Genomic DNA, 14,345 nt, shown 5'->3' on the forward strand with positions numbered 1-14,345 from the left:
GGATAATGAGAATCCTCAGCATCATTTTTGTGGAATCTTCAGTTTAATTAATACATAAATTAGGAGCTTTGGTGCACTAGGGAAGGTACTACAATGATCCACCCTGGCTGTCGTCCCCTCCTCAATGTGTCTGGTAAACTTTTATATATGTATAAATCTTGTTGTGTAAGTATAAACTATATTAATATTTAGATTAAGATTTAGGTATTTAGTCTTGTAGTACGCGCACACCACAGGATTGTGTCTACTGTAGGAAAATGTTTAAATATAGATCTGTTCTCATTGTGAGTAAGATACATTTTACGGTAAACCGGCTATTATTTCTAATGTTCCATTGACAGCTTTATCTTTACTGCTCCATTATACACAACATTTATAATGCTTTTATTACAACTTACTGTTGCTGTGGAGCTAAAATAGTACTGTGCCTGAGCAAAGAGTTTACTTTGGTTTAAGCTAGCTACATGCATAAGATTATGACTGTCAAAATGATCAAAACCTGCATGAGCATGTGTAAAGCCAGCTTAAAGGGAAACTATCACCAGTCATCCAACTTGCTGATAGCTCCCTATTGCGCATGGGCCGCTGAGGATGGAGGTAAGTCTCTTACTTTCCTCCTTGGCGCCATTTCTGTGCAGTTTGTATTTTAATTCAGTGTCTAGTAAAGGTTGTTTGGAGAACTCTATCGATAATAATTAGAAGTGTAGCCCTGCCCCCAGCCTTAATAGACCCTGAATTAAACTACAAACTGCACAGAAACGGCACTGAGGATGAAGGTAAGAGACCTGCTGATAGTTTCCCTTTGACAATACCTAACAAGACCTAAATAAGAAAATTTCTGAACCTAATAAGCATATTCAGATAGATAGACATATATAAAATATTATCTCTATTTTATGCATACAATCTAAAAATTCCTGCTATGACCAATGTAAAGCTGGGTTGACACTAACCATAGTGGTTTTCAATGGTATCCCACAAAAAAGAATTCCTTATATAATCATTACATTATCTCTGAGAAAATAATATTTACAGACATTATAGTAGCTCTTATAAGCCTCCTACTTTGGATGTTTATTTCTTACCTTGGTAAGAAGACACTCTCCACTACGTAGAAGTCTTGCATAAGCACATCTCTGTCAGGTTTGGATGTAAGGTTACCTACTGTGTAGCCTATTCCCAACTGAATTGTTCCTTTTATCGCTGATGATGCCGTCTGTAAAGAGAATACACATTTTTGAGTTTTATCTACTGCAGCTTATAGGGAATCTGTCTTTAGGAAATGTCCTATTGTTTAATTCATGTTTTTTTAGTTAAACATATTTTCTATTTCTAATTATTTCAATATCTATATTCTAACATAATCCTGAACTCCAATTTTCATTTTGGCCACTAGGCTCAAAACTGAGCTGAGAATTCCTGTTATGTACAGATCAATTTCCATCAGTTTTATGGACACAGACACGTGACAGGTGGCACCAGTCTATAGGTAACTCAATATATAAAGGTCACAGCTCAGTTTGCTCTTCCTTGTAGCAGGACCCCTGCGTAGGTCACTAAGCATGCCTAGAATACATTTTCATTATTGTGAATAGGGCCTGCTCCAGCCCTTTGTGTTTATCTCTAAATGCTGATAAAAACAGTTCAGGTGAGATGGCTGCCCCCATAAGGTACAAAAAGTTAAATAAAAATTATATTACGAAAATTGAAAATAATTTGAAAACATCACCATGCTTAAGTATCTGTCACTAATCAGTAAAAAGTCCCGGTGACACATTAATTTTAATCTTTCTAATTGTAACAGTTCCTCAGTAATTCAGTGCACACTGCCACCAACAGCAATGAAGCACAGAAAAAAATATGACTAGATGACCTAAAGTGTTATATGCCTCTTCGCCTAAGGATATCTGGGCCCCTATTTCACTAGAAAAGCCCCTAAGCAGCAAATACTGTAGCTTCCTATGTTGCTCCATGTTTTCTGCAGGCATCAATAAATTATCTAAAGTGTAGGAGGAATCCATGGCCCCAAATGAATCTCCTTTATATGACTAGGTTTAGACAGAAATCATCGACACAATGCCCCCCTCCCACACACACACATCTTTCTTAAGGTAGAAATACACACAATATATATCTTTCCAATCCCCCATTCATATTCAGCTTGGCCCGAACATCCATGTGTTTACAAAGAAAAAGAGGGAAAAGGTTGTGGTAGTCTTTTCCCCTAACATCATCTGTCAGGTCCCCCATACACATTAGATGGTCAGACAATTTGCCCACGATTAGTAGGTTTAGTTGGCAATCCTTAAAGCAGGGATGGGGAACCTTCGGCCTCCAGCTGTTGCAAAAGTACAATTTCCATCATGACTGGACAGTCAAATCTTTTGCTGTCCAGGCATGATGGGAATTGTAGTTTTGCAACAACTGGAGGGCCGAAGGTTCCCCATCCCTGCCCTAAAGATACACTGAACCCAAAAATTAATGAGAAAGTAAACAGGATAAACGTGCCCACATCTTTGTCATTCTTAATGATCCTGAAACAATCTGCAGAAGTTCAGAGGGGATAATTAGTTATCAGTTATCTCTCCCGCCTGCTGACCGTCCTCCCTACACACTGGAACTTTCGGCATGGCCAAGCGTTTCTGTATTCTTTATGGGGAGGGGTAAGCCGCAACCAGAGTGTTCTTGCTTTGGCTTATCTCTCACAAAACAAAGGGGTTAAGCAGTGTTGATGCCCAACCCCTATGTCCACCGACTTCATCAGTCAGTGGTCGTTAAAGTGGCGAGCAGCAGGTACAGCCGACCAAAGTCTAAAGTGTAACAGTTTTAGGCCAGGTTCACACAAGGTATGACAGCGGCAGTTCTGTGACATGGCTGTGTCACTGAACAGCCGCTGTCAGTGAATTTCACATCGGCTGGTGCTGCAGCACCGTCTGGATGAACTTAATTTCTTTTAAATTGGAATGCAGGCGCACGCCCAGACATGCGTTGTCTGCACTGTCAGTTTTGTGAATAGCCGCATAAAAAACTGACATGTCAGTTGTCTGTGCAGTCGCATGAAATCCTGGCCACAGTACATAAAAAAGTGTATACACTGCGGCCGAGATTCCATGGTAAGTAAATTGATTGACCACAGTGATTAAATAACGGCCGTTGTTGGAAGCCTGCAATAATGGCCATTGTTTAATTAAATTATACATTGTGTGAACGTGTTATTAAAGTATGCTCACGGACAATTACGGGATCCGTAGTCCCACTATAGGTATGGTCCTGCAGAGACTTTTCAACAGAGTTCACCGACTATCTCAACCACAGTAGACCTAATAAAACATAACCTTTATTTATAAATCCATAAAAAGGGTACCTACATCGAAGAACCCATCCATCACATCTAATGACTCAAAAAATGAAAAACGTGAGAAATCAGTGCTATTCCGGGACAACTAGATACAGGTAGCGATTACTGGAGGGCAGGGGGGGTAGTGCACGCTACTCTCAGGATGTAGATGTCTGGCCCTGCCTTTTTGGGGAACCCACCTCCTTAATAGGGTGACCCCAACCACGATGACAGTCCCTTACCTAATAACAGTGCCCAGGAAAAAACAACAAACTAGTGACATATATACAGTGTGAGTGTTTGTCCACAACATATATATACATAAAATTGCAGCAAGAATGGGATAAGATAATTAGTTTACGGAATCTAAACCAATGATCTTGTCATCTGGTTTATTTCCTTTATTTCTATGCGTTTCACCCATCCAAATTCTGGGATGGGATCATCAGGGAAATGTTTGCACACAATTGTGTATCGACCAATATTCTCAATCAAGGTTAAATGCATATGCTGCAAACCAACAAATGGATGGGGTTGGATATAAATATTTAAAATAGAAGCAAGCAATATTCCAATATAGTTTTATCTCCCTAGATAGTATGCAGGGGTGGGTAATACCAGGACCGACTCATAATTCATACAGAATGCCAACAAAGATCATCTAATGCCACCAACAAATAGACAAATAAATTAATACATGATATATTACAATAAATAGATCAACATATCAAAATCAGGAGGGGTAGTGGATAGTGTAGTGAGAGAACACCCAGAGGACAAATCTCCCCACTAGGTAGGCATAAGATAATTGCCTCCAAAATAGCCACAACATTCAATATGTATTGCAGATAGTGTATGTTCACTTAGCTATGTCTGGTGGCTGAAGCACTATAAACATAGTGTTCTCCCTCTGCGCTCCCCTCGGTCCGGTCTCCTCACCATCCCGGTTGGAAGCGTGGTGTTAGTGAGCACGTTGGTATATATGGCGTTCTGTTCAGGTGCTTCCGGGTAGCGGCGGGATCTAGTGACGCCGCTTCCGGGTTGGTGGAACGCAATCAGCGATCCACCTCGCCGTCCAATGACGCCGCCTCCGGGTAGGTGGAACGCATACCGCGCTCCACCTCGTTATCCGGAAATCAGCGTCAGACAGCCAGGACACGAATGGACAGCGGAATGCGCAACCAGTGCCGCCAGATAACCACAACATAGATGGAACGCAGAATGCGTTCCAGCGGCGCGATGTATAATAAAGCACAATGCGTGCCAAAGTGAAGAACTGGGTAGGCCATATGCCCGGCAGTGAGGGAATAGTATGGTCTGAAGAAATTTTTTTCATATTTAATGGACAATTACTATTATATATCATGTCATGAAATCAGGGATATGGTATTAACATGATATAAGTATTAACATATATATATATGATCTTGGGGAAGTCAATTCCATAGTAAATAATATATGTTGGCAGCTAGCATTTATGTGGCATACCAGATTAAGAATTTTTTGTATTTATATTTTATTTTTACAGTTTTACATGAATACACAGGTTGGATATGGCTGTGATATAAGGTCATCCATATAAGTCGGAATAAGATACAACCACCCCCTGCGGGGAGATTACAATTAGGGAGGAGATGACGGCTAAGTTAAGCTTATCCAGTATCAATAAATGAAACAAAGGATAGCGATTCATTGAGGCCAGAGGGATTCACCGTGTGTAGTCTGTAGATCCAGCGGGCCTCCTTTTGTAGGAGGAGTTTGTCAATGTCGCCACCCCTGGGTGAGGGGCGAATGAGTTCAATCACCTGAAAACTTACATTGTGCGGCGTCTCAGAGTGTTGTTGGCACATATGTTGTGCCAATGGTTAATCACGTTTGTGTGTAATGTCTCCAATATGTTCAAGCACCCTTCTACGAAATTCTTCTTTGGTTTTTCCAACGTACTTTTTGGGACATGAGCATGTGGCCATATATACCACGCCAGTCGATCTACAGTTTGCAAATTCCCTGTTATGGAATATCACTTCACCCGATGCATCCGAGAACTGGTTGGTAACAATAATGTACTGGCATGCTTTGCAAGCACCACATCTAAAAGTACCCATCGGTCTAGTTTTTCGTAACCACATCTTAGAGGTAGGCGGGGAGAAATGGCTCTCTACCAGTCGATCTCCCAGATTCCTACCTCGTCTATAGGTGACTGTGGGTCTGTCTTCTACCCGAGTGGCTACAACTGGATCGGCACGAAGTATTGGCCAATACTGGTCCAGTATCCCTCTGATCTGTTGGGCCGAGGAGTCATAGGTCCCTATGATCCTAGATTTCATGTTCTGGCATTTATCATCCCTGGGGATTAAAAGGGTACATCTGTCCCTCCTCCTTGCTTCCTGATAAGCTTTTTTAAGGACCCCAGCCGGGTATCCCCGATCTTTGAAGCGTTGTTGTAGTTTTTGAGCTTCATCTCTGAATACTCCAGGGGTGGAGCAGTTTCTGCGCACTCTGAGGTATTGCCCCTTAGGTATACCTTTCCTCAAGGGGAGGGGGTGATGAATATCCCACCTCAAAAGGGTATTACCTGCTGTTGGTTTCCGGTAGACTGAGGTGGAAATACATCCCCCCTCACCTCTCTCCAGGAGGACATCTAGAAAGCACAATTTTTCGGTTTGTATTTCAAATGTAAATTTCATCCCAATGTTGTTATCATTGAGTGCTCACATGAAGTCCTCAAATTGATGACGTGTACCTGACCAGAGAACCAGGACGTCGTCTATGTACCTGCCCCACAACTGGATAAATTCTTGATACCTATACATGGACTCACCAAAGACAAACTCCTCCTCCCACCAGCCCAGGAACAAGTTAGCATATGTGGGCGCCACTGGGGCGCCCATTGCCGTGCCCCTGAGCTGGTGGAAGATTTGTGAGGAAAAGATAAAATAATTTTTGGTGAGTACAAATTCCAGCAAGGTAATGATAAAATCGTTGCAGGGTGTAAGATGGATACTGCGACTTTTTAGAAAATGTTTGACTGCCTGTAGTCCAAGATGATGAGGGATTGAACTGTATAATGATTCCACGTCTACAGAGCAGAGTAGATGATGGTTTTCTAAGACGACGTCCTGGATTCTCAACAAAAGGTCAGTCGTATCCCTCAGATACGACGGGAGAGATGTCACGAACGGCCTTAGTACCTTATCAAGGTAAATCCCCACATTTTGAGTGAGGTTATTGATGCCGGAAACAATAGGCCGACATTTTAGGGGGTGCAGTCCTTTATGGATTTTAGGGAGCCCATAAAAGGTGGCCAGTCGGGGTTGTGATGTATACATGAACTCATATTCTGCGTGGTCGATTAGAGAGTCGCTCTTTGCAGAGTCCAGAATAGATTTAAGCTGTTTCTGAAATTGACTGGTTGGATCCGATCTTAATAAGGCATAATTTGATCTGTCCCTTAGTACCTGCTGGCACATATTTACATAATTTTCTTGATCAAGGATTACTAGATTTCCACCTTTATCAGATGGTTTTATTACCAGCGATTTGTTTTTCTCCAGTGAAATTAGAGCCTTATTTTCTTTATACGTCAGGTTGTGTCTTATATGCCCTATATCACCTATAGACGAGGTAGGAATCTGGGAGATCAACTGGTAGAGAGCCATTTCTCCCCGCCTACCTCTAAGATGTGGTTACGAAAAACTAGACCGATGGGTACTTTTAGATGTGGTGCTTGCAAAGCATGCCAGTACATTATTGTTACCAACCAGTTCTCGGATGCATCGGGTGAAGTGATATTCCATAACAGGGAATTTGCAAACTGTAGATCGACTGGCGTGGTATATATGGCCACATGCTCATGTCCCAAAAAGTACGTTGGAAAAACCAAACGAGAATTTCGTAGAAGGGTGCTTGAACATATTGGAGACATTACACACAAACGTGATAAACCATTGGCACAACATATGTGCCAACAACACTCTGAGACGCCGCACAATGTAAGTTTTCAGGTGATTGAACTCATTCGCCCCTCACCCAGGGGTGGCGACATTGACAAACTCCTCCTACAAAAGGAGGCCCGCTGGATCTACAGACTACACACGGTGAATCCCTCTGGCCTCAATGAATCGCTATCCTTTGTTTCATTTATTGATACTGGATAAGCTTAACTTAGCCGTCATCTCCTCCCTAATTGTAATCTCCCCGCAGGGGGTGGTTGTAGCTTATTCCAACTTATATGGATGACCTTATATCACAGCCATATCCAACCTGTGTATTAATGTAAAAATGTAAAACTGTAAAAATAAAATATAAATACAAAAAATTCTTAATCTGGTATGCCACATAAATGCTAGCTGCCAACATATATTATTTACTATGGAATTGACTTCCCCAAGATCATATATATATATATGTTAATACTTATATCACCATACTATTCCCTCACTGCCGGGCATATGGCCTACCCAGTTCTTCACTTTGGCACGCATTGTGCTTTATTAGCCATTGCGCCGCTGGAACGCATTCTGCGTTCCATCTATGTTGTGTTGTGGTTATCTGGCGGCACTGGTTGCGCATTCCGCGGTCCATTCGTGTCCTGGCTGTCTGACGCTGATTTCCGGATAACGAGGTGGAGCGCGGTATGCGTTCCACCTACCCGGAGGCGGCGCCATTGGACGGCGAGGTGGAGCGCTGATTGCGTTCCACCAACCCGGAAGCGGCGTCACTAGATCCCGCCGCTACCCGGAAGCACCTGAACGGAACGCCATATATACCAACGTGCTCACTAACACCACGCTTCCAACCAGGATGGTGAGGAGACCGGACCGAGGGGAGCGCAGAGGGAGAACACTATGTTTATAGTGCTTCAGCCACCAGACATAGCTAAGTGAACATACACTATCTGCAATACATATTGAATGTTGTGGCTATTTAGCAGGCAATTATCTTATGCCTACCTAGTGGGGAGATTTGTCCTCTGGGTGTTCTCTCACTACACTATCCACTACCCCTCCTGATTTTGATATGTTGATCTATTTATTGTAATATATCATGTATTAATTTATTTGTCTATTTGTTGGTGGCATTAGATGATCTTTGTTGGCATTCTGTATGAATTATGAGTCGGTCCTGGTATTACCCACCCCTGCATACTATCTAGGGAGATAAAACTATATTGGAATATTGCTTGCTTCTATTTTAAATATTTATATCCAACCCCATCCATTTGTTGGTTTGCAGCATATGCATTTAACCTTGATTGAGACTACTGGTCGATACACGATTGTGTGCAAACATTTCCCTGATGATCCCATCCCAGAATTTGGATGGGTGAAACGCGTAGGAATGAAGGAAATAAACCAGATGACAAGATCATTGGTTTAGATTCCGTAAACTAATTATCTAATCCCATTCTTGCTGCAATTTTATGTATATATATGTTGTGGTCAAACACTCACACTGTATATATGTCACTAGTTTGTTGTTTTTTCCTGGGCACTGTTATTAGGTAAGGGACTGTCATCGTGGTTGGGGCCACCCTATTAAGGAGGTGGGTTCCCCAAAAAGGCAGGGCCAGACATCTACATCCTGAGAGTAGCGTGCACTACCCCCCTGCCCTCCAGTAATCGCTACCTGTATCTAGTTGTCCCGGAATAGCACTGATTTCTCACGTTTTTCATTTTTTGAGTCATTAGATGTGATGGATGGGTTCTTCGATGTAGGTACCCTTTTTATGGATTTATAAATAAAGGTTATGTTTTAATAGGTCTACTGTGGTTGAGATAGTCAGTGAACATTGTGTGAACGTGGCCTTACATTGGAAGTGAGAAAGATGTGCGTGAAATGGCACCTCCCCTGAGAACAGATAATTTATGATAAGGAGCAATATGACAACATAAAATCAAAGGAAAGTAGATGATTGGGGAAATGTTGTGAATTCACCATTATTTTTTGTACAAATGTCAGCATAAGTTATATCTGACAATTGCAGCCCTATTACACAGGTTGCACTAGTTTAAGCAGCCTATTACAAAGCTCGATCACTGTGCGGGGAGGGCCACACAAACAATTGCTAAACCTTTCATATGACTCTTTGTTTCATTCATTCAATGGCTAAATGTCCCCTATTACATGGGGCGCTGTGTGACTGCTAAACGTTTTTTATGCAGCGCAAAGCAAAACCTTTTTACATAGGTTGATCTCAGCCTGTTCCGCAATAGTCACTTTATGTAATAGGGGCCTTAGTCTCTTGCTAATAAATAGTTTGAATGAATTATGTAACCAGATGCTCCAATTCAGGCTTATAACACCAGCAGGGATAACCACTCTTTAACAGAGGGTCATCTTTAAAAGAGTTAAGATAATTGTCTCCAATGACCCCTGTTATATAAATACCTCAGTCTCAAATATTGACTTCATCGACTTGAAAGGAGACGGGAAGGCAGCCCAACAAGACCTAATGTAAAGCCTGTTGTGACTCCAGCAAAAGTGAATTAAACCTTGAAGGGATTATTATTCTAATCCTTCAAGTCTCATTTTAAAATGAAGACATCCAATCTATTGCATCCTTCCTGGGGAAGCGTAAATTCAGTAAATGAACAAGCTAATGAAATACGAACAAGGCAAACAACACCCCCCCCCCCCAAGTTGTCGTTACAATAGAGTCAAGCTAATCTTAGGACTTGCAGATAATGTAATACTGGAGCCTGCCATATCATTGATATCTTCTCATTTGTGCAGAACAAAGTTTAATTCAATTTAATTTTTATTTACCATTGGTATCTTGTCTAGATATGTGACATTATTGTTACCAGCACCAGGATTAACCATCTCATACTACAAGGAAAATGTATTGTTAACCAACAATATAAATACACTGCAACCTACTAGGCATACTATACATTTTCACTTCTTACCATTACTTAACCCCTTAACGACCATGGGTGTACATTTACGCCCCCACTGCCTGGGCCTTAACGCAGGAGGGCCTAAATGTACGCCCTTTCGGGGTCCCGGGCTATGGAGTGGGCTTACGAATTGAGATCACTCCATAGCCGGTTAGGACCGGCTGCTATCTGCAACCAGGCCCTTACCCTCAATGGTGGGCCGCCTCGAACGCACGGCCGCCCACTCGCCATTAACCCCTTTAACGCAGCGATCGCGCCGCAGTGTTTAAGTATAAGTGACCGGAGCATCTCCGGTCACTTAGCGATTTGTCTGCAGGGATCCTGATCACATGGCCTGACTGCAGGAGGTCACTTACCTTCCTCCGTGCAGTCAGGTCTTTGCCGATAACACTGATCCCTGCCATGCAATGTCATAGCAGTGATCAGTGTATGTAATCTAATGTAAAAATGTTAAAGTCTCGTAAAGGGTAAAAAAAAATTAATAAAAGTTTTAAAAAATGCCCCAAAGCCCCTCCCCCAATAAAAGTGAAAATCCCCCCCTTCCCATTTTATAAAAAACATAAAAATAATAAAGTTAATTAACATATAATATACCAGTTTTACAGAAAAGTGCATTAAGTAAACATGGAAGCCCCCAAAAATTTGCCAAATCGCATTTTTTTGACCCAAGTTCACCCCATAAATAATATTTTGGGGGTTCCGTCATTCATTTTATGGCAGATTGAAAGATGCCATTACAAAGTACACCTGCTCCTGAAAAAAAACAAGCCCTCACATGGTCCTGTAGGTGGAAAAATAAAAGTGTCATGGGTCTTAGAAGGCGAGGAGGAAAAAATGTAAACGCAAAAGTGACAATTGGCCCAGTCCTTAAGGCCATTTCAGGCCCGGTCCTTAAGGGGTTAAAGGGGTATTCCCATCTCAACAAACAATGTTAAACTTGTAGGGTGGGGTATTTTAGCAAGCCTGCCTCCTTTCCCTTATATAACTGCCATTTAATAGCTCACTGTCTACTAACCACCATTCTGCTCTAAGAGCAGTAGTATATATACATTATATTATACAGCATACAGTACTTTATTCTTCAAAAAATTTAAAAACCCAGGCATATCTAAAAAAAAAAAAAAAAAGCCTTGCCCGTAGTACCCCTTTAACTATATTAAATACCCCTTTAATTTTTTTTACTTCAAAATATGGTATACTGTAATGAGTACAGGGTCTTCCCAATGAAGGTTTCCAACAAGTTTGTATAATTTTTTGCTATACAGATTTATTTCTATGGTAATCTCTAATCAAAGAACAAATATGCACACGCTTCTCACCTGCAAACATTAGGCGGTTTACATTCAGTTTCCTGCTTCTCAACCAGTTCTTGTTACTTTTGGTATGTGGTGAAAAAAAAACATGTCTTGCAAATATAAATATAGACTTTCCCACACTTATGGTAATTTTAGTTTTGCTTTGATAAACACCTTGCGATGCTCAGACATGCAAGTTATGACTGTTCCAGTCACGTAGGGCAATAAAGATGTATTCTTCAATATGGTTATACGTAAGATTTGTACAGTGCTAAAGTGAAATATAGTGTTAAATTATCAATTCATGTAGTAGTGAATTAAAAATGTTATACAAAACCAGCTGGTCCTGAGCTACAAAAATGGGGATTTGCCCCTAAAGGGTACAGTCATACACTGCAGCGACCTCATATGGACAGAACCACAGTCACATATGAGGGTAATGGCCCCATGCCATTTATTAGTAACAAATTGGTTTTAGGGCCTGCTACAGAATCGACGCCAAAATTCTGTGTGGAATCTCTGCTTGTGGACTCGACGCCAAATCCTGTCTGCTGTTTGAATTGGAGAGCTTGCGCGGAGAGCGGAGGCGTGCAAGCACTCCCATTCAAACAGATAGCAGGCAGGATTCAGTACCAAGTCCGCGCACAGGGGTTCCGCACAGAATTTCAACGCTGATTCCGTAGTGTGAATGTGCCCTTACATCATAACTGTGCACCTATTGGTCCCTGCATTCAGGTGTTATTTCCTCTACATGTGATTGCTGTAGTCTAATGTACTTGATAATTGGCCCAACTAGACTTGATGCACCAAGGATTGATTGATACTGAAAGCCTTTTGGAATCTAAATGCCCCTATAGATATTAGAGAAAAGTTGGCTGAAACCACCTGGGCCTGTAACATCAGCCATTCGCTTTTTACATCTTCCTCTAGTAGATGTCCTTTAGAATGTCACTGTCATCATAAAATTTCTTGACATGACATGTCAAAAGTTTTGATCATTCTGCGTCTCAGTGCTCACACCCATACCAATCGGGAGAGTAAGCAGGAAGAGGACTGCACTGCAGTTAGAAAAAAGAGTCGGGCTCCATAGAGCTCCATTATAAATCCAACTCTTCTTTCTAATTCAGAGTGGAGAGTGGACTTGTTGCAGCACGGTCCTTTCCCATCTCGTGAACACTCAGACCCGGACTGATCACAACTCATGGAAGGCCTTTAAGTAGAACCCCTCTGGCAGGGCAAAGCAACACTGTGGACAACATTTTTACAATGACTGGCTGTTCAGAGTAAGATGCTATTTTTTTGTCAGGCTGCATAAAAACATAACGTTGCGTTCTCTATTTACTGGTGTAGTTACTGCTGACAGTCCATATTATTCTAATTTAACAAAAAAAACTCAATTGCTACTCAAAAATTCCATTAACTAAATGTAAGTAGCTAGAACAGCCAGTTTTTCCCCTGATGGATTTTTTTTAGGTATAATTACATGATGAGAATGCCTGCTTCTAAATCCTGTATAAGCCTCTGCTTGTAATGCACCACACAACAAATAGGCTTTAAGAACCTACCAGGAAGCTCTGAAGTACTCTGAACCATATATTGTGTAACATATAAATACCTTTCTAATATCAGTGAAAACACACGATCCAGTTGCATTGCGTTGTAACTGCAGTGTGGTTGCCCATATGCAGTAAATAATTACTATCTTGATCTGCCCAAGTAGTGGTAAGTAGCGATTGATTATTATGTTCCCCCCTGCCACAGCTGGCTGACAAATTTTAAATATCACCCGACTTCTTTAAGGGGGCACAGCGCCCTAGGGGCTATAGGGTATTGAGGTGGCACAGTGTATTATATCTCATTAGGAATGGGCACTGTGCATTACACCTCATAAGGGGGGAAGACTATGCATTATACCTCATTAATGCATCTAACCTGCTGATAGCACACGGGGCACTGAGGATGAAGGTTTTTTTTCTTACCTTGATCCTCAGAGTCGTTTTTGGAAAATTTGTAGTTTATTAGACTGCCCATTAGGCATGTGCAGAACATGTGTATTACCGCATAACAATCCATTTTAATGAAGTTCTGTTACTGTGAGAAATGCTCACATTTAGTATAACACTCTTATGCTGCGTTTACACGGAATGATTATCGTTCAAATTTTCGCTGCAACGATCGCATTTGAGCGATAATCGTTTTGTGTAAACACAGCAAACGATCAAGCGACAAGTGAACAATCGTTCATTTTGATCTTTCAACATGTTAACAAATCGTCGTTCATCGTTCGCTAAAATTTCGCAGATCGCTTTGTGTAAACAGTCTTTCACAGATTTACCCTATGTAATAGATGGGCTTAAGCGATCTTAAAAACGATTGCAATAACGATTTTTCTTACGAATTTTCTTACGATATATTTGTCTAAACGCTGATCGTTATAAAAACCAAATTGTTGCTTCAAAATCGTTAAACGATCGATTGGGCGAATTATCGCTTTGTGTAAACGCAGCATTACTCATCAGCTGTTTACCCCAATGATGAGCAGCTATAATCGGGTAATTGCAATGGGAATTATAGTATCACATAATGTCCAATGATGTCAGCAAGGGATCCTTGTAATGGTGCGTATACACAGAAAGATTTATCTGGCAGATTTTTCAAGCCAAAACCAGGAACAGACTATAAACAGGGAACAGGTCATAAAGGAAAGACTAAGATTTCTCCTTTTCTCAAACCCATTCCTGGCTTTGGCTTCCAAAATCTGTCAGATAAATCTCTCTGTGTAAACGCACCATAATACCTGCTCCTTGATGT

At 41.3% G+C, this 14,345-nt stretch overlaps 1 protein-coding gene across 2 annotated transcripts in view; it reads right to left on the reverse strand.

Moving 5' to 3' along the window:
* PIP5K1B (phosphatidylinositol-4-phosphate 5-kinase type 1 beta) overlaps positions 1-14,345 on the reverse strand; it is a 113,089-nt gene that overhangs the window by 49,153 nt on the left and 49,591 nt on the right. For both annotated transcript variants that reach the window (XM_069961874.1, XM_069961875.1), the window contains exon 4: positions 1,086-1,216. In XM_069961874.1, the coding sequence (XP_069817975.1) occupies positions 1,086-1,216 (131 nt within the window). The remainder of the gene's footprint in view (positions 1-1,085; positions 1,217-14,345) is intronic.

The sequence above is a fragment of the Dendropsophus ebraccatus genome, chromosome 3 (assembly GCF_027789765.1).
Source record: "Dendropsophus ebraccatus isolate aDenEbr1 chromosome 3, aDenEbr1.pat, whole genome shotgun sequence".
NCBI lineage: Eukaryota > Metazoa > Chordata > Amphibia > Anura > Hylidae > Dendropsophus > Dendropsophus ebraccatus.